Genomic DNA, 21,833 nt, shown 5'->3' on the forward strand with positions numbered 1-21,833 from the left:
TTCTACTGGTCTCCCCCCCTTCGAATTGTTGAGGGGTAGGAAATGTGGTTCTAAACTCCTGCTGTCTTGGCTTGAATGACATTCTGTTATTCCTGATAATACCAACCCAGGCTTTTTGTACGCAACACCGTTTCTTCTTTGGCGCAAAATAAACAAAAACAATATTATGACAATCTGAAACAGGCTCATGGTACAGATTTTTCAGTTGGTTCTTGGGTTCTTATCGGGAAACCATTTGAAGTTAAGGTGAATCTTCTTTTACTCCTTGTAAAATTGAAAAAGTTGGCAGGGGGTGGTAGAACAAGGCAGACTTGTTCTCATTTCTGACTTGCAAGCTGACATCTATAAGAAAACTGCTGTACCATTGATACAATGTATTCTTGTGTAATACAAACAAAACTTCTCAGATGGGATCATTCATTGTCTCCGGTCTCCTTTAATGCACGGCTATTATGTGCAACAGTACACGACCCTGTGGGCATCTGCTGGACCTGCATGGATCAGTACAAGATGGTACGATAGTCACTTGAACTGTACACAGTGGTATTATTTCTTAACGTACACTCAAACACCCAGAAGGTAATACGTGTTCTTGGGGTGCACGCTAAATGGGGCTGAGTCAGTGGAGGATCCTGCCTTGCACAAGGCACCATCAACTTGCTCCTTCCAGGAACAGAAGAGAAAACTAAAACCAAAACCAGTCTTTCACAGAACATATTCCTTAATGCCCTAAGAACCACTGTCCCATGTTCTTTTCAACGACAACTGAAGTTAGAGGAGCCAGGTAAGACATGCTTCAAAGACAGCTTGCTGTCAGCGCAGGGGGACTAGACTGAAAACCGAGAGAGGTGATCCCCTCTGCCAATCATATCATTCAATAGTAAATGGCAGTAAGGTAAAAGGCTTAAAGAACAGTCAATTTGAAACAAAACTGGCGAACTATAGAACCTTGTGCCATAAAGACAGCCTACCTAGCGACGAATCGCCAGGCCCATCAAGTAGTGCGCTCCATTTTCAAAATTTAAATCATGCCACCAAAACAAAACTAGAAACTGTTTGTCCCCTGTAATCGTAAACAGGTGGCTTTTTTCCCTGGGACAGGCATCAGAGCTAAGGACTTCAGGACACCAAAAGCATTCTACCACAACACCGGTTGACGAAAAAGGGGACCCAGTTTAGGAACAAAAACCTGGAGTAAAAAAATAAAAAATAAAACCATAAATAAAAATTAAAAAAAACAAAAAAAAAACGACAGTTTAAACATTATGATGGTACTAAAAACGGGTCACCACGGGCTATGCTAGCAGCAACAACATAAAAAGACAATTCACATTTCTTAGTAAGCCTGGTAACTATGCACCTAGACATAGCTCTCCAACATCAGCTGTTTACAGAGACACGCACAAAACAGTTCATTATCCACGCCCTCCTGAGGGTGTGGCAGCCAGCGCATAGGACCAATGGGTTTGCAAGTCTGACTCGTGGAAAGGGCACTAAAAGTCTACGGATGATAGGGTTGTGGGTCATGGGATCCCGGTGTAATAGAAATGTGGTGCCCTGGTGACATGCGGCTGCGCTGAATAAGGGGGGTGCCAGAGTAAGACAAGAGTCGAAGAAAGCTGATCGGGGCAGACGCTGATGCTCAGATACACTAGCAGAGAATGTCCACGGACGGGAAGATATACCGGGGTCCCAAGTACCGAAAGCAGAGATTGAAGGATACCACTGCTTGCTGGACAGATAGCAGCAGCAAATCAGTAGTCTGTCGGCTCGTGTACAGGAGATCGAACAAGTGCAAGGATTGTGAATCATGCTGGTGCCGTCTCCAGTGCACAGGCCAAGAAGTGCTTTACAGTACAAGCTCATAAAACCCGCGTACAAGGAAGAGATTAACAAGGGGGAAAAAAAATAAAACAGAAAGCACGCCAAGAACCATGAGGGCGTCATTTCGAAACCGCAACTATGCATTCCCTGACGAAAAATTACCGTCCAAAATCCCCCCTCTTGCTTCGTCATGAGGAGATTGCTAGCACCGTCCAGTCAAAAACACGAACCTCAACTTGTTATATTTCTGAGCAACAGAACTGGTAGTGTCAGCAAAATGAAATGGGGCATTTCCCTTCGCACTTAATTATCTCTTCCCGAGAAGACGTTTTGCGTCTACTTTCTCCATTCTGATGATTACACGTAGTGGGCGAAAAAGGGCATTAAATACATCGTTAAAACACTGCCAATAACAAGCAGGATATTATGACTACAGGGGTGTAAAGAAAGGCAGATATGAAACCCGAATCTGTAGGGCCTTACTGAGCTCCAGCATAAGAACTTATAGCCAAGGTTTTGTTTTACAGTAAAAGCTGGTTCAAGCACAAATAAACTTATTAAAAGCACTTTCTACTTCGTGATTTGAAGTATACTTCGCACTTATTGAATTTGTATGGCAGGGGTCTCAAACATGTTTGAGAACACCTGATTTCTGCAACATTCTTAACGTAAAGGACCGACCATTTCACCTAACGGATGCGTCACCAAACTTATCAGAGGGTGCACTTCCGTCTCAACCTTATCATATCCAAAAGAAGGGAGGCGCTACACTAACAAAAGAGTGTAGTGACATGAAACAGGCAACAAATTGTTAAACAACGTCGCCCCTATTTCTCAGCGTAATGGAATAAAAACCAACAAGTTCCATGTTTGCACTATACAAGTCTGTCATAATATAATTGCCATGGAAAGCAAGTTGCCCCAGCAAGTCTTGGAGACACGGTTGCCAGGCAATCCCTTCTACTACCACTTACAAAATAGAGAGGCCATTGGGACCCAAGTTTAAAAACACACACAACCCTATCTAGCGGCTTGAAATCTAACCAAAAGAGTCCATCAACTTCATCCCACAATATTCGGATAACGATTGCGTAACAGCAGTTCACAGCCACCGGTTAACTGCAATAGCCTCATTTTATGCGTGGTAAACTTGAATTCAAGCAAAGCATAGTACATCCCAATGAGTGGGCATAACTGCATACCACAATTTTGCTAATGAAATGGCTTCCAGGACTACTCTGGTTTCTAGGAAATTCGGAGAAACCATTAACATTTCTTTTTTGGGCAGGGTGGAGACTGACTGGTATCTCTGACAAATGCACATAGGAGAATCTAATGTTAGCGGGCCTGAGTACATGCCAGTGAACAGCAGATGTTCATTGAAGCACTGGCACAGCCTTAACATGTGAGAGAGTACTACCCTGGATAATTGAGAGATGTAATCTGAAGAGATCAAACGATAGCACCACCACAGTGCATTCAAGTGAGTAACAAAATATATGCGTAGGTGGAAGCAACCAGAAAGTGTTCGTGCGAGTTCCGGGGGAGGGCCATAACTAGAGCGCGGGTGGAATGGAAAGACTACTGACGTGATGGGATTGTCCCCTGATGAAGCAATAGGTTAATTCGGTGACAGTAACAGATAAATGAGGAGAGGCAGTATGGGCTATGCAGCTCTACTGCACATGTCCACAACTCCACCTCAAAAGTTCATTCGCACTGGATAAACAAGGGAGTGCCTAGGTGGCACAAAGAAGCAAGCAAAGAATCGCTTTTCGTTCAAGTAACGTCCACCCAGTATGAGAAATATTTTCAGGAGCTGGAGTCAACAGCACTAAGATTTTACAGAAAGTTAAAGACCAAAAATTAAAATTGGATTAAAAACAGTTAAAAAGGGGAGACGTTACGAAGACAGATGTCCACATCTGCTGCCTTGGGTCTGTACTTTAGGCACAGCCACGCCCCCCGAGTTAGGTCTCTTCCTCGCCTTATAAACTGTGCCACTCTTACCGTATAATATGCGAGTCAAACTGCAGCGTCGCAATAATTGGGTACGTTGGCAGTAGCAAGCTGATGACATGTAATTGTGCGAAGTTTTAACGTGCGCAGGGGGCGGGGTGGGTTCGAAGCCAGCCAGGAAAAGGTAAATATGAAGTGTTGCTGGTCGCATGACAGGGTTGCTGGTCGCAGGACAGGGGTGCTGGAATTACAACTGATCTATGAGTTTAGAGAGCAAAACAATAGGGGTGGGAACGAGGGAGTAGCTGGCATAGTTTGTCAATAAACTGTAACCTACAAGTGTTTAGAAACCGAAAGAGACTGGGCATGGGAGGAGTGAGGAGTCAGGTTCCCCCACAGAGCCAGTTGAACGGACGTGGTCGGTACTCATTTCTGGGTACATTGGACCTTAAGCAATAAGGAAGAGATTCAAATGCAGACTTATTTTTTAATTGTACCCGCACAGGACGCTCTCAACACCCCCATCTCAAGACACCCACTACAGACTTGCTGTTCCCCATTTCCCTTGGGTTTCACGTTCAGAGACTTGTCCTATATCCTCTATTTCCAATAATCGAAAGCCCATCAACAATAATGCGAGTCATGCCGACTTCCCCGTCACCCCCACCGCTCTCACCTACTAGAATCTTACCCGCAGTCAGGCGCCGGGCACCACCTGCAGTCCGGGTCCTGGGCGAGGTGTCTGCGCAGCACGAAGGCCTCGTACTTTGCGAGCAGCGGAGGGTCTTGTAGGATGGCGCGGACGTGGTGGGGCTGCAGGCGCTCAGCGCACTCGGGGCAGCAGATGTCCACGCGGCTCTCGGTGATCTCTATGCGCAGGTACTGCCGCAGGCAGGCCAGACACGAGCGGTGCGGACAGGGTAGTAACGGAGGGCCCGGGGGCTGCGGTTCAAGGCACAGAGGACATTCAGCGGGGCTCTCTGGAGGCGGCGGCGGAGGCTGCGGTGGTGGGATTGGAGCGGGGATGACGGGTGGCTCACGCCGACGAATAAACACCCGTCGCAGATCCAGCCTCCGCCGGCGCCGACGAAGCCCTCCCGAGGAAGGATCCTGGCACGACGGGGAGTCGAGGGCCATGACTGGGCCCCTTCCCACAGTCAGGGTCGAAAGCCTCACAATCACACTACTGGCTTCCAGGGGGTTCTCCGGCTAATCACAGGCTTCCTTCAGGCCTCCGGGGCCTTCCAGTGGTCAGACGTGAGCTCCCATATGGTATCCATCGACCCGGACTCCGGTATAGTCTCACTTCCGACTTTGCTAGGTCGTTTTTCGTGCCAGAGGGACTCGCATCCCAGTTTTTGAGTCTCACTTCCTGCTTTTAGCCCCTACTTCCGGTGAACTCAATCCCTTTCCTGAGTCCTTCTCACCCGGTCACTGGGGTTTTTAGAGCTGATCTCACTCTAAAAGCCTAACCCAATCGAGGCTCCGCCTCTGCCACTCGAACGCAAGCGCAAGGACTAGGCGGATGTCCGCCAACGCTCGGGGAGTCGCAACTACGTCACAAAAGTAAGATAAAGCGTCAAGCATGCGTGATAGCCATGTTGGATCGGGAACCACCAATTCAAATCAACAATGCTTTATGTGGCATAACCAAACTACATAGTGTCGCCAAGGCTCGGGTGCTTAAGTATCTCCATACATGCTAACATTTGGAAACATGTAGGAGGGAGATTTGGGGAGAAATAAGTAAACGGGGGAATGAAAAATGTCCTACTTAGCATTAACGAAAGTTTCTCTTCTATGTACTGTAGTTATGCGAAGATGATGCATATTGTATTGTAATTGCATTTATATAGCGCGTACATAGCTGACAAGGTTTCAGATTGCTATGTGTGACATTTTCATAATTTTAGTATAATTATGAGTGACATTTCAACGACTGTGGGTGACACTTTTTCGCGTGCAAAATCAAGCAATGAAGACGAGGCAAACATCAGAAATTACACCTATTAGAGCAACGAGAAAGTCTAAGACGATTTTAAAACCGCTGCAAAGCACTAGAAATGGAAGTTACTTAACAAGAGACGGATTCCGTGTGAGTGCAGAATAGGCTTCATAGCTGCCAAGTTTTCAGATACTTATATGTGACATGTCCATGGAATTAGTAGACTTACGAATGACATTTAACTGCCAACTGTGTGACACTAGAGTGACATTTTCTCATGAGAAAAAAATATGTAATGAGGTGCATGGAGAAGTTATCCACAAGAAGTTCTAGTAATATCTTGCAACTGGAGAAAAACCCCTGAAATGAAAGTCTACACTTGCTTTATAATGAACTATGTCTGCAAACATTGTGGTAGGCTAGCATATACTGTGTGTAATACAATTTGAAAACAATGTGAAAATGCATGTGTGGAGTCCCTGGTTGCACCTTAATAAACACACTACGCAGGGTTGATGGTTAAAGGGGATTTATTATTATTAATAAATCGGCAGGAAGAGCGCCAGGCGTCTTACTGGTATCTCGCTCTGACTGACTCTGCCGCGGCGTGAACCGCCGTTCGCGCATGCGCACACCATCGCGCTCCTGCCCCGAGCGTGCTACGTCACCCGCACGCTGCGCAGCTAGAGCGCTAACACTACATCAAGTCAAGTCAAGTCAAGAGATTTATATAGCGCGCTACATACCCAGAGGGTCTCAAGGCGCTTGAAGGAGGGTGGGGAATTACTTCTCGAATATCCACGTTTTAAGTTGCTTTCTGAATGCTAGGTGGTTCTGAGTGATGCGAAGGTGAGTGGGAAGTGAGTTCCAGGTTTTAGCTGCCAAGTAGGAGAAGGATCTCCCTCCCATGGTGGTTTTGTTGATGCGAGGTACAGTGGCAAGGGCCTGGTTTGAGGATCGTAGCTGGCGGGAGGGGGTGTAGAAGGACAGTCGTGTGTTGAGGCATTCGGGTCCAATTTCGTAAAGTGCTTTGTGTGCGTGGGTTAGGAGAAGGAAAGTAATCCTCTTATTGACGGGAAGCCAGTGGAGGTTTTTCAGGTGCCCAGAGATGTGTTCTTTACGCAGGATGTCTAATATGAGCCTGGCTGAAGCGCTCTGGATGCGTTGGAGTTTTTTCTGGAGTTTTGCGGTGGTGCCGGCGTATAGGGTGTTTCCGTAGTGCAGGCGGCTCGTGACCAGTGCGTGGGTGACTGTTTTTCTAGTTTCGGTGGGGATCCAACGGAATGTTTTTTTGAGCATGCGAAGAATGTTGAAGCAATATGAAGAAACGGCGTTGACTTGTCTGTTCATCGAGAGTGAGGAATCTAGGGTGACTCCCAGGTTCCGTGCGTGGTCGGTCGGGATGGGTGCTTTTCCAAGGGCCTCTGGCCACCAAGAGTCGTCCCAGGCGGAGGGGGAGGTGCCTAGGATGAGGACTTCTGTTTTGTCTGAGTTCAGTTTCAGACGGCTGAGCTTCATCCATTCGGCTACTTCTTTCATTCCTTCATGCAGGTTGGTTTTGGCAGTGTTAGGGTCTCTGGTGAGAGATAGGATCAGTTGAGTGTCATCGGCGTAGGAGATGATGTTGAGGTTGTGTTGGCGTGCGATGGTCGCGAGGGGGCTCATGTATACGTTGAAGAGGGTGGGGCTGAGTGAAGATCCTTGTGGTACGCCGCAGATGACTTCAGTGGCCTCTGACTTGAATGGAGGAAGGCGGACTCTCTGGGTTCTTCCGGTGAGGAACGAGGTGATCCATTCTAGTGCTTTTCCTTGGATTCCGACGTTTCTGAGGCGCTGTAGAAGGGTGCTATGACAGACTGTGTCGAAGGCTGCGGAGAGGTCGAGGAGGATGAGGGCGACTGTGTCTCCATTGTCCAGTAGAGTTCGAATGTTGTCTGTTGCTGCGATGAGGGCGGTTTCAGTGCTGTGTTTGGCTCGAAAGCCGGACTGTGAGGAGTCGAGGGATTTGTTGGTTTCGAGGAAGGCGGCGAGCTGGTTGTTGACCGCTTTCTCGATGACTTTGGCCGGGAATGGAAGGAGAGAGATAGGGCAGTAGTTTTTGAGTTCGGAGGGGTCAGCTGTGGGTTTCTTCAGAAGGGCGCTGAGTTTGGCGTGTTTCCAACTTTCCGGGAAGGTTGCGGAGTTGAGGGAGCAATTGATGACGTCTCGGAGGTGTGGTGCTATAATGGAGTCTGCTTTGTTAAAGATGTGGTGAGGGCATGGGTCTGTAGGGGATCCTGAGTGGATAGAGTTCATCAGACGGATGGTGTCTTCAGTGGAGATTGGGTTCCAGTCATTGAGGATGTTCAAGGAGGGTGGGGGTCCTGCAGAGGGTTGGGTGGGTTGGTCTTCGGGTCGGTTGTCGAAGCTGTTGTGGATGTCTGCAATTTTGTTGTGGAAGAATGAGGCTAGGGAGTCGCAGAGGGCTTGAGAGGGGGTGATGTCGTTGGAGTTGGCTGAGGGGTTGGTAAATTCCTTGACGATGTTGAATAATTCCTTGCTGTTGTGGGCGTTGCTATCTAGTCGGTCCTTGAAAGCGGCTTTCTTGGCATTCCGGATCAGTTGGTGGTGTATGCGGGTGGCGTTTTTGAAGGCGTCCTTGGTGCTGGTGTTTGGGTCTTTTTTCCAGGCCTTCTCAAGGGAGCGACAGAGTTTCTTGGATTTCTTAAGATCATCGTTGAACCAGGAGGCCTTCTTGCTGCCTAGTTTGATTTGTCGTTTTTTCAGTGGTGCTAGGATGTCGGCATTGTTGGATAACCATTGGGTGAAGTTAGTGGCTGCTTGGTCGGGGTTTGAGGAGTGGGCGGGGGGGTATTGAAGAAGCGATGAGGAGATCTGGTCGATGGTGACTTTGTTCCAGTTTCTTCGTAGAGTGGGTTGGGGATGATTGTTGGAAGTGGACTTGTTGTAGGTAAAGTGAACGCAGCTGTGGTCGGTCCAGAGGAGAGCTGTGGTGTGACTGAAGGAGACATGTTTGCTGGAGGTGAAGATAGGGTCGAGTGTGTGACCAGCGATGTGGGTGGGGGTAGTGACAAGTTGTTTGAGTCCGAGGTTGGCGAGGTTGTCCAAGAGGGAGGTGGTGTTGCGGTCGTTGTTCTTTTCAAGGTGAAAGTTGAGGTCTCCCAAAAGGATGTAATCCTTGGAGGGGAGCGCGTGTGGAGTGATGAAGTCCGTGATGTCTTCACTAAATTGTGCGCGGGTTCCTGGTGGCCTGTAGAGGAGGGTGCCTCTGAGTGTGGTCTTGGGGTCGATGTGGATCTGGAAGTGAAGGTGTTCAGTGTTGGCGAGATTGACGTCTGAGCTGGTTGAGATGCGGATGGATTTCTTATGGACGATAGCGATGCCTCCTCCTGTTTGGTCGGTCCGGTCCTTACGGATGATCTTATAGCCTTCCGGGATGGCAATGGTGATGTCTGGGGCTGAGGAGGCGTTCATCCATGTTTCTGTTAGGAAGGCGACGTCCGGAGAGATGGTGTCTAGTAGATTCCAGAGGTCGATGGCGTGCCTGTGGACTGATCGGGTGTTGAGCAGGATGCATTGTAGGTGGTTGGGGTTGGATATCTGTTGTGTGTTCGTAGATGAGGAGTTGTTCTTGGTGCCGTCGAACTTGCAGGAGTTGCAAGAGAAGGGTCCATGGGTGTGTCCAGGAGCGGCTTGGACGCAGTTGGGGGAACGGCCGGGGTTAAGGGCTAGGAGGGTGGTGGCATCATAAGTAATGCGGGAGGGGTGGGTGGTACGGGGGCCAGGGGGTCTGGTACTGGGCGCGGGCCAGGCGCGGACGGGCGTAGACGGGCTTACCTTTGGCGCACCTTCGGCGCAACTGGGGCGCGAAACTCTGCGCGTGAACGCTGCGCGCTGATGCATTAGTCGTATATGGATGGTGGAGGGGGCGGAGCGTGGGAGGGGCTGCAGGGAGGCGGGAGCGAGGTCTAGGGAGGGTCAGGGACGGTCAGCAAATCAACAAAATGGCTGTGTGGTAAACAAACGTTGCGAGCGTTTCAGCCAACAAAAGCCACACTGAAATTGGAGTGCTATGCAGGGCAAGACTATGTGAGGCCTGCAGAGGAAAGCGCTATATCAGGTGAGGTTACAAAGCGCTATGCAGGGCTAATAACTAATCACCACACTCGGCATGTAATTCTGTTAGGCAGCAAGGCACAGCAGCGTGACAAAAGCGCAGCGCAGCTTTGAATTCCTGAATATAATGAAAATATCACGAAATGCTAGGCAGAATTCAGCTTCAAAAATACGATACCAGCCAGGAGAGGAGAGGAGGGAGGGAGCAACTGTTTCTGCCTACAGTAGCAGGCTGGGTCCTCGTAGCACTATAATATAGAAGTAATTAGCCACTACTGAGCCAAGAAGGACATACTTCTGTTTCTCTCTGGTTACAGCTATTCTGCACTGTAAATTGCCTGACAATTTATCGCAGTTACAACATAAATACAATGTGTCCTGTGTGTGAAGAAATAAACTGCCAGGTTCAGTCTGAAATGAATGGTGTGCAGTAACTGGCATTGCGATCTAGTATTAATAAGCAAATGCTGCAGAGATCAACTTGACAGTACAGTAGTCTGCAGACCCGAAAATGAATGTACGACTAACCTGACTGCTGCTGGTAAACAGGTGCTGGGGATAATGCTCCATACTGTGCGCTTCACCGCTTGGTTTCGTCTTGGTCCTGAACTTCCATTTTCATTTACAAATACGGATTTCCAACTCTTCGGTTGGCTGGGCACAGGGCCAAGGGGGCACAAGTTGCGACAGTAGACGGCAGTTAAAGAGTGCCTGAACAGACGTCGCTGGAGTCTGCCAAGCAGCACTTGTCTTCGCATAGAAATGCTTTATTCTACCTGACTGGCCGGTACTGGCACTTCATTTTTGCGTGCTGTTTACCCGGCTGCCATCTGTGCCAGCTAGAGAGACCTCCACAGCACCAGCGATCCCCCTAAATAAAAGAGCTTACTGCATTGAAATAATTTCTTCGGGCACGCACAGAGAGACACAGGAAAGTTCTTGCGCCATTCTGTGTCGTCCTCCGCAGCGGCAGTAAATCTTCCTATGGACCACCTGTGAGCCTGGTGCACTAACAATGGTCAGCACAATCCTCATGGCGCCACTTTGAAGGGCGGGCACCCCTGATGGCACAACTCTGTACTGGTCTTTTACAGGCGCGAGATCGAAGTGTTTGGGGGCCTTCGGCTTCCACAAGTAGTCACGTGATCAGGTTAGAAATTACACTCCACTGTCTGGCTCTTTTACCAACTGTTGCTGCATCGAGACTCACTACCTCCCTGGGCCATTGAATCACTGCGGCCGGGGGCCGTATTTACCATAGCTGCTGAGACACGCAGCGGGGCACCCGGCAGCTGTAGGAAAATCTAACCTGCCGCCCGCCTCCCGAATGGCCTCTGCCTTGCAGTCGAAGGAGCAGTACAGGGAAGCGCGCCTTCATAAAAACAACGATTATGAGCTGCAAAATACATCTTGGGTGTGCTGTTGAATATTGATTCATCAGGCTGTGCTGCACTCCAGTTCACCATAAGTTGCTGACATCGTCAGACACATGCACGCTTTTCTTGGCACAGTGAGCTCGCTATTGCAGCTTCTAAGGCTTCTTGTTACAGCATGCCTGGGGGCAGGTGGTCGGGGTTCCCTAATTATGCGTGACTAATGCATTTCGTGCGGTGATGCGGACACCAGCACTGAAATGCAATAGCGTCACGCCTGATGCGTGACACTTGGCAGGGCTGTGCTTAATACCCCTGACGAGGCGTCAAAACGCTTTTTTGGCGAGTAGCACGCTACTCCGGGACCTTTCTTCACTCTTTATTAACAGCAACTTCAAAGGTAAATCACAGCAATAACACTATAACTCCCATGAACCACACTCACATAGCTGCCAAGTTTTCAGATTGCCATGTATGACATTTTCATAAATTCAGTGTAATTATGTGTGACATTTCAACAACTATGAGTGACACTTTCTCGCAACCAAAATCAAGCAATGATAAACAGGAAAACTCAGCTGTTACACCCAATTGAGCATCAAGACATTCTAAGATGTTAAAACTGCTGGAAAGCACCAGAAACTGAAGCACCTTACTTCTCTTCTAAGCTGATCGTACTGTTTAACAAAAAGAGGACTCATCTGCAGACATGCCAACATTTTAGGAGATATTAATAATACTGGGGTAACCCTGTGTCCCTCAGAACGTGGGTATTTATGATATGTAAAGGAATGGTCAGGAGTGTGGCAATTCCTTTGCTCAATGTACCTAATATACCATAACATTTTTGATTTTAAATGTGCCTCCTACCTGGACAGCTTTGGAGGCCATAGCTCCCCTGGTGGAGTGAGCTCCAAAATCAGAGACATCAATGGGGATCTCTGCCATGATCCATCTCACCCATCTGGCAATGGTCGGAGAGAGCCCAGCCTTGTAAGCCCTTTTGATGGCAATCAAGAGTTGCCGTTCTCCTGGGGGGTGAACCTCCAGAGTCATGTCTTCGTATGCCTTAACCACACATAGTTCAGGATTATCCGGGAATGCTGGATATGATAACGACCTGCTACTCGTCTTTGTTCTCCTGGAGATGTTGAAGGTGACCCGTTCAGGGATAAAAATTCTAGCCAACAGATCTAGAGCCCGCACATCTGAAGCTCTCTTTCACAAGATGGGACAGAGCAACATTGCCAGCTTTGCTGATATCTCCTTCTGGGAGAAATATTGACTGTCTTGCCAGGATGTCAGCAAAGGTAGGACCAGGTTGACGTCACACAAGCCTGCATATCGGTACTCCGGGGGACGGGACATCCTGATACCCTTGAGGGGTTTACTTACCCATGGGTGCTTACTCACTGGAACAATGTTCACTAGAATATGGCCCGCTGCTGAGATTGCCGACCTGAAGGAGTTGATGGTGCAGTATGCCAAACTCTATTGAAAGAGTTCTGCCAGGAAGTTCATGACTTCGGTAATGTTGGTGACCATGGGATCCAGGTGTTTCTTCACACACCAACGGACCAATTGTCTCGAAGCCAATTTGTACCTCTTAGTAGTTCCTGGGGCCCACGCCTGCTTGTTGAAGAATTCAGCAGCTTGCGAAAGTCTGACGTCTTGCCAGCGTCACCTGAAATCCGCCATGCCATGAGATTAAGAGGGCCCTGGAGGACCAGAGGGTGTGGCTAGCCAAGAGAACCATCAAGATCTCGGCAAAGGTTGGAAGACATACCAGTGCAGCCCATGCAAGCTCCAGAAGGGACGGGAACCATTCTTGTGTGCAGCAAATCAGAGTGATCAGCACCAGAGAGGCTAGTTGTTGACTGGCTTGGGCTGCCAATCACTGGATAAATAGGAAAGGAAGGCATAGGCTTGAGTTGTCGAGCAGTCTTGCAGGAAGGCGTACACCGCCTCCACCCCAAATCCGGTGTCCAGCTGACATAGCTTGGAAGTTGGGTGTTCCATCTGGAGGCGAAGACGTCCACCTGGCATGGACCCCAAAGTGACATGAGAGCCTGAAATACTTCCGGCAGGGCCTCCAGTTGCTGGCGTCCCTGAGGTATCTGTAGTTCCAGTCTGCCACTAAGTTCGTTCCTCCTGGGAGGGAAACCGCAGTCACCAAGATCTGTTGTTGAAGGTAGTAATGCCAGAAGTCTTTGGTTAATTCCACCAGAGCCCGTGAACGGGTACCACCTAGCTGATTGACATATTGCACTGCTGTCGTGTTGTCCATCCACAACAGTATACAGCAGAATATCCTAAGCCCTCGTGAGGTATTGATTAGCAAACAAGCCTGCCAGAAGCTCGAGGCAATTGATGTGGAAAATGAGCTCCTCCTCCGTCCACCTGCCTCCCATGGAGATCCAGCCGCATCTGGCTCACCAACCCAGATGGCTGGCTGTAATGAATGTGCTTTTCACTAAAAGGACACACCCAAACCCTGCACTACCACCTGGGAGGCAAATTTACCTCTGCACCTTTAAATAATACACTTTGAACAGCACTTCCCAAAGATGAGGAAAGGACACAGCACTCCCTTCAGGCCAGGCAAGAAAACAAATTCTGGTACATTTGGAATAACACACTCAAGTTTATTAATGCAATGTTTAGAACGGTAGGCCAAATATATCAGTCAATGCAGATTCCCAAGTATCAATTAACTACAATGAACAATTGGAATAAAATGCAGTATGTACAGGTAACAAAGAGTAGAAAATATATACAAGAGATGGTTAGGAACACCTCAACGATGTAAGTTGCATCATCCTTGCCAACTCAAGCTGGGGGAAGCCCTTCACCATCCCATGAAGGAGTTTTAATCAGAACTCAAGTTCCATCACCTCCACAGCAAAACGTCTATTCTGTGGTGAACTTCCACCTGGCCACCGAAGGCTCCCAGCTTAAATATCATTACTCAATGTGAGGTGAAGCTTCTAGAAAACCTCTCCCCTTCTCATTGGAAAAAACCGAGCTGCCTGTACCAGCCGGCGTCAAGGCTAAGACGGAGGCTGGCCAAGCTCCCGCATTTTGGATCGGAGGCAAAGTTGGACATTACACAGATAATATCCAGTTCACTCTGGTCAGTGAAGAGCGAAAAACAAGTGAGGAGCAGAAAGACCTTGAATATGAATCGCAAGCACAGTTGTACACGCAGAAGTAAGTCAAAGTTAGACAGCAAGATGACATGAGGCCATGTCAAAGCCAATAGTAAGAACTCATAATTAGCAAGCAAGGCAAAGTCAGAAAACAAGATGACATGAAGCCATGTCAAAGCCAATAGTAAGAACTCATAATTAACCCAAAAGACTTGAAGCACTGCTGTGCACGCAGAAGCAAGGCCAAGTCAGAAAACAAGATGACATGAGTCCATGTCAAAGCCAATAGTCAAAGTTAGAAAACAAGATGACACGAGGCCATGTCAAAGCTAATAGTAAGCACTTATAATATAAATGTACTGTTGTACTCCGTGACAGCTCCCACTAAAAGACAACTAGATTACAAGAGAGAAGAAGCAGGCATATGTAGGACCGTCTCATATATCCAAGCTAGGGTAAAATAACAGACTAAAGTCAGTTAAAATGATGATAGTTGAGGGTCATCATAGGGTGCCAAACCACAAGAGCGCCTCTTTTACTACACTGGCATCCAACTCTATCACCAGGTCTGGACAGGATCCGAAGATTGCCTGCCCATTCCAGGCTTCCATGTGGTTTATCTACCACTGCATCTCTATCCTGGCTTCCGACATCAAAGTCACCAGCTCCGCGTAGGTAAGGCCCCTTTGTAGGTGAGCTGCCTTCAGCCTCTGGAGAGGCTGGTAATGTAAAGGACCCGGGAAGATAGCTTGTATTGTCAAGTAGATCCTTTAAACCTAGATAGGATCTGCGCTTTTAGACAACATAGACTTTGGGATTGGTGTCCAGACTGATTCCCGACATCCACACCAGGTATGTTAGCCTGTATACCAGCTAGCTCACAGTGCCACTGAAAATTGAAAATTGCTTTATTGCGTGATTTGTTAAAAACCTTTGCAACAATATACAATAACAAAGGTTCATTGCTAGGTGCTTAGCTTTGATATAAAATTTAAAAGCATCGTGATCGCCTAATCTAAAAAGACGCTGAGGTCCAATTTAAACAGTTGAGAGCTCAGAAAAAGAGAGTCATTGTGACATTAAAAGCTCTATTTCTTGATGCACACTCCATGACACACTGCGGATTGTGTTCAGTAAAGGAGGAGGGGTTGGCATCTTCCTAGTAAGGGGGGAAAGATTGTATAAGAAAACAGTATGGACGAATAGACTCCTCTGCTTATGCCTTGCCTTAATGATGGGAACACATGAATCAATAATACAAATCAATAATAATACAGGCACTACCAAATATTGTGAAAGACAACCTGCAGGAAGTTAAAACACAACCCAATAGTCCACAGAAAATATTCAGTGCAACAGAAAAAGAATGAATAGAATTAATATCTACTCCAGTGAAGCAGTAATTCAATCACCTCAGCAGGAATCCACTTACCAACTCCTGCTCCACACATGACTGCTATTTCAAACCCAGTAAGTCCAGCAGCCTTACACATGATATCCGGGAAAGAAAAGGTAGTTAACATAGATCAAGCAGTGGAGCAGCATGAAAATGCCATTCCGACAAGGAATTAGGGGAGATCAACAGGGAAGGAGAACTCTAACCAAAAGAGAATAGAAAAGGTAAAGGGAAATGAGAAACAAACGCAAAGGCCCAAAACAACCGAGCGATTTGCGCTATATAAATACATGTACATTTACATTTACTTATGCCACTTATTCCTCCATAAAAAAAAGTAGGCGAAGAGCAACAGACAGTAGACTTAAATCAGGAGGAGCTAGTAACATACTTGCCATCCACAGATAACCAGGAAAATTAGTCCCCAGACAACATAACGCAAATAACACACAAACTGTGGCAAAAGTACAAAAGACACCCACAAAATATCATGTCTCTCCTGAGAGGATCTTGGGAACACAGGTTCCTGCAGAAGTAAAACCTAGCGAAAAACCTGGATTAAAGCATACAATTCCAATGTTCGCTGACATGCCAACAGAGAGTAACCAACCTAGCTTGATAGCCTAAAAAGTTCAATCACTAAAACATCACCTAGCCATGAGCAAAAAAGTAGATTTGAAACAGTCGCAGGCTAGGGTGCAGGCACGAAACATAATACAGGAGGACCTCACTCAGGAGCAAATCAAGGAATGAGCAAAAACTCAAGGGGGATCCCCTGAAGACCAATCCCAGGAACATTTATTTACAAAACTCATGCTGATTTCAAACTATGTAAAAGAGGAGCATTCAATACTCTAAACTGATGCGCAGTTCTGAAATTAATCAAGGAAATCAGCACACTGGCGCAAATCAACTCATCGCATTCAATAGCCTTTCGACCTCATCCGCACTTAGGAGACCGAGAAGCAACCCTAGCAACATGGGCTACAAGAGAAATAGTAATGTTGGAGGTCTCTGATACCATAGGCGAAGGGAAATCAGGGGCAGGGTGTCAAAATCCCACCTTCAAAAAGAAGCTGGAAAAAAAAGAACTAGACATAGAAGACACCGTAAACTATCATATGATGAAACCACTGACCCCAAGAGTAATACGGAACATGCTAAAGAAAGACCTAACCATACCCAGAACGACTCATTATTTAAAAAGCCCATCAGACATGTGTTCTAATCGGGTTCCATTGGAAATGGCTTCAGCACAAAATGGAAAGTACAGCGACAGACATGAAAATACAAATGAACCATCTCTGAGCGAAGTACTCAATTCCATCAAATTCTTCATAAGGATGTCAAAATGGACAGCAACAGGAATCATGCGGCTATACAAAAACTCCAAGATGCTGTACAAAAAGTGGACCAAACTTGCTCCGAAATATCTAACCGAATGGCCTCTGTCGAAACCCGTACTGAAAATCTCGAGCTCGATGTCACAAAACTCCAAACTCAGGAAAAATAACATGAAGGTGTTCTTAAAGACCTGATGCAAAAGGTTGAAGACCTTGAGAACAGAGGCAGGAGAAACAATCTGCGCTTTCTCGGCATTCCCGAGGGCGCAGAGGGAAATGATCCAAGGGGCTTCATGGCTGATCTTCTGAAAACATCTTTTCCCGAACTCCAAACTTGGAACCTGAATAAAGAGATCCACCGCGCACATCGCTTCCCCTTGGTACTCCCCAAACGTAACCATCAAACCCCACAGTACCCGAGGGCCATGTTGGTCTACTTCGGAAATTTCATCTTAAGGGAAAAAATCTATGATATTGCCAGACCGTCAAATAAAACAGGATTCAAGGGATTTACTTTCTTTGTGCGCCCGACTTCGCTCACGCGACAGTAGAACGAAGATGGCGAATGAGACAACTATTCGCCCCATTTGAACAAACTGGAGCAACAGTATACCTACAAAACCCGGCGCGTCTGAAAATCATCTATAAAGGAACAATTAAAACTTTCACAAGTGAGATCCAGGCTGAGGCCTATCTAAAAGAAATTACTGAGAAAAGCAAGCAGAACACTGGAAAATAACCAAAAGGCATTCTGTAACGGTCTTAACCATCACAGCATTACAATTTTTTGAACATATACGCCAGCGGATTACACAACGGCAGTTCATTGGAGGAAAAAAATAAATAAATAAACAAAAAGATAGGACCAAGATAAAGAAGGAGAGCATCTCAATTTTGTAAAAATGTGGGTTAGGATGACAACAAAGTGAAGTAACTTATATGTATTCTATGTACCCAAAATGTATATATTTTTGATCAGGCCACGGTGCATGCGTGCTGGGACGTTCAGTCCCTGCCGACGGCCACACCTGGGCGCCCTATGACCCAGGACGTCTCGCAGGGAGAGGAGGGGATAGGGGGGGATAGGGGGAGGGGAGGCGGGGGAGAAAAGTGTGGAAGGGGGGAAGCATTTAAAAGAAACTCAAAAAACAGAACCAGAGTCAATCCAAGTCTTACTTTTTATTTTCAATCAATATTACTCTTACGGAATATGGCAATCAAAATCAAGTCAGATCAAACACACTATAAATATGAGCTGAGGGCACTGACTGATTATGGCTCGCTAAACATAGGACCATGGGGAAGTTAACTATACGAACTTGGAATGTTTCAGGACTCTTAGATAGTGATAAACGCCAACGGCTGTGAGAGATAATTTACCGAAACCCAGCAGATATCATCTGCCTTCAATAGACACACCTGCCCTGGCTGAAAAGACACCTTCTTAAAATCAGAGGATATCATTTATTAGCATGTACCACACAAACCTCCAATATTAGGGGGTAGCAGTGCTTGCTAAAACTTTTCTGGGACAGGCCACTCATAAAATAGTGGACACTCATGGCAGATGGGTAATTATGAAACTGGGCATTGGTATCACTATCTGTTCTATCTACGGATCTAATCAGGAAGATCCGACTATATTTGAGACACTTGAGCTCGAGCTAGCACCTATACAGGGCCCACTTATATTATGTGGCGATCTAAACATATCATTAGGCCCTTGATTCAGTAGTCATACACATCCTCACTATATTGGCCGTAAGCCACGAGTCTTTAAAGCTCTTAGCAGACTTAGTGATAGCTTTGGGTTAAGCGATGTATGGGACCTAAAAAACTATCTGGACCCTGGCTACACTTATTATTCCTTCCCCCATAGCAAATATGTCAGGATTGACTATCTATTTGCTACTAGTGATTTGGCTGACAATGCTACAATTTTAAAGGAATCTAAAATTATCTCGGACCATAATGCTCTAACTCTCACTATTAAACTTGGATCCATTAAAAGGGAACGTAGAATCTGGGCATTTGATAGGAAGCTGTTAGCCAACAAAGATTATATTACTCACATTACTAGCTGGGCCCAAGAGTTTTTTTATATAAACAGATATAGTGCCTTTAGGGTTGTTGTATGGGATAGCTTTAAAGCGGCTCTAAGAGACGAAACTACAAGCTATCAAGCTAGAATACGGAAGCAAAACAATATGGGATATCATCAACAATTGGCTGATTTGACCAGAGCCGAGGAAGAGCACATGGCACAAATAGCTCAAGGCGAAAATGGGAAACTAGCTATGCACCGTCTGCCAGTGTTAAAAACCGAGCTTAACTCTGGCCTTACTCAGAAAGCTGCTGAGACATATAAAGCACACCGGAAAGAAGTGTACGAGAACGGGGAGAAAGTTGGCAAACATCTCGCACTATATACACGCCAGCAAATGTCCCATAATGCCATCACAAAGATACAATCACAAGGGCAGACGTTCACACAAACACCAGAAATAATTGGGGCATTTCAACAATACTATCAGACCCTCTACCAGGATGATAACAGAACCAGCAGGGCAGATGCAGACTTATTCTTGAAAGATCTTCGTGATCAACCAGAGGTAAACAAGACTTTAGATGATAATACCAGAGAAGAGCTTGAGAAAGAAATTACCCTTATAGAAGTCCAGCTTGCTTTGTCTTCACTGGCTTCTGGGAAGGCGACAGGCCCCGATAAAATACCTCTGGAACTATATAACATTCTCAGTCATACCCTGGGCCCACTAATATATGATCTATTTTTAGGGATCCAATGGAGTGGTATCCCATCCACCTCATGGAGAGAAACAAATATTATTATCTTTCCAAAAAAGGGAAAATCTCAGGATCAATTATCATCATATCGTCCAATTTCCCTAATCAATTCGGATTCTAAATTATACGCTAAAATAATGGCAATCCGGCTCGGACGGGTCGTCGAACATCTGGTCTCCTCATGGCAGCACGGGTTTATTCCCGGCAAAGGTACGACCGACCATACTCGAAGAGCAATCTCCCTGTTTGATATAATGTCTGCAACAGGAGGCCAGATGTCAATGATCCTTCTGGATGCCGAGAAGGCCTTTGACTGGGTGTCCTGGAACTTTTTATGGGCCGCCCTGACGCAGTATAATTTCCGCCCCAAATTTATCAAGTCTATAATGGCTATGTATTCTAAACCAATAGCAAAATTACAAATAATGGGCTCTGAATCAAGTATAATTAGAGTATCCAGAGGCACACGCCAAGGCTGTCCATGTTCTCTGATATTATTTGCCCTGTATGTAAACCCTTTAATTTTGAAACTTTTAGAGAACCCACTAATCACACCTATAGTTGTTAACAAATTTGAAACCAAAGTATTGGCCTATGCCGATGATATTGCGGTACTAACGCCTAATCCTTCTGTGGCAATATCAGAAATAGAGACAGTAACGCAAGCCTATGGACGCTACTCTGGATATTCTCTGAATAAAGAAAAAACAATCATCCTATGTACGGATAACATTATTTGTAATGATCACAGGAAAACTGATAATGCTACATACCTTGGTGTTAGCATAAGCCCCGATGTTACACGAATCTCTCAACTCAATTATGAGCCATTACTAAACACTGTAAAGAAAGATCTAGATCGGGTTAATAGTCTACAGTTGTCAATAATTGGTAGAGGAAACTTTTTAAAAATGAATATCTTGCCAAGGGTGCTTTATCTTTTCCGGGCTATTCCATTGATACCTGAAGAAAAGGTCCTCAAAATTCTAGACTCTCTTATGTCCAAATTTATGTGCCAACAGGGCAAAACCAGAAGATCCTTGAAGCTTTTGTCACTACCACAGAACAAAGGTGGACTAGCTGTTCCAAACATTCTGCTATATCTCTGGGCTTCATTTCTCCAACAGATGGCTCCTCTACTTTATGAGAATCCTAGCTCAGATACTATGGAGGATGCACCTATTCCATCTATATACGAGCTATCCCTAGGGGAGAAAGCTAAAGGTCTTTTTCTGAGACAAGTAGAGAGAAGCTACTACAAGAAAAATAAATTCAAAGTTATCACGAGTGCCTGGACAATCTGGTTAAGGACTACCAAATCTATGCACATCCCAAAGCTTAACAGCCTCCCCTATGGCATTCTAACCTTCTTCCCGAACTAGGGAGCAATGTTATCGCAAGAAATCGCAATCTGTAGGAATTACCTCAGTTGGTGACCTTTTTGGTGCGAATGAGGCTTACACTTTTACTGATCTACAACAAAAATGTCATCTTCCAAATGGGCACTATTTTAAATATTTGCAGATTCATACTATGCTCAAACATAAGAACCCTAATATTAACTCGGAGAAAATTGAAATTATCGATACTATCGCTAAAAGAACAGCAAGAATAGGTACAATCTATGGTCAGCTACTGGATAAGGTACAAGATGACCTAGAACATACAGAAATTGCGTGGGCAGACAGACTTGACAATCCGAATGTAGATATTGACATGAGTCTCTGCCTATCATCACAACTACTTATGTCAGCTAGTTTAATAGCCCAGACCTATAAGACTATACTATACTCCGGCCAAATTATATGCCTGGGGCAAAAGAGAGAACGATCACTGCCCCAGATGTCTTAAAGGCCCTGCAACGCTTATTCACATGTTCTGTGAATGCGACCAATTAACACTTATTAAAAAAATGATCTGTGA

General features: G+C 46.1%; 1 protein-coding gene across 1 annotated transcript in view; it reads right to left on the bottom strand.

Moving 5' to 3' along the window:
• Window positions 1–5,295, bottom strand: part of RNF19B (ring finger protein 19B) — a 180,685-nt gene extending 175,390 nt beyond the window's left edge. The window contains exon 1 of the mRNA XM_086955734.1: window positions 4,475–5,295. Coding sequence (XP_086811860.1) covers window positions 4,475–4,920 — 446 coding nt within the window. The 5' untranslated portion in view covers window positions 4,921–5,295. The remainder of the gene's footprint in view (window positions 1–4,474) is intronic.
• Window positions 5,296–21,833: the final 16,538 nt, after the last annotated feature.

Source organism: Lissotriton vulgaris, chromosome 2_1 (assembly GCF_964263255.1).
Source record: "Lissotriton vulgaris chromosome 2_1, aLisVul1.2, whole genome shotgun sequence".
Taxonomy (NCBI): domain Eukaryota; kingdom Metazoa; phylum Chordata; class Amphibia; order Caudata; family Salamandridae; genus Lissotriton; species Lissotriton vulgaris.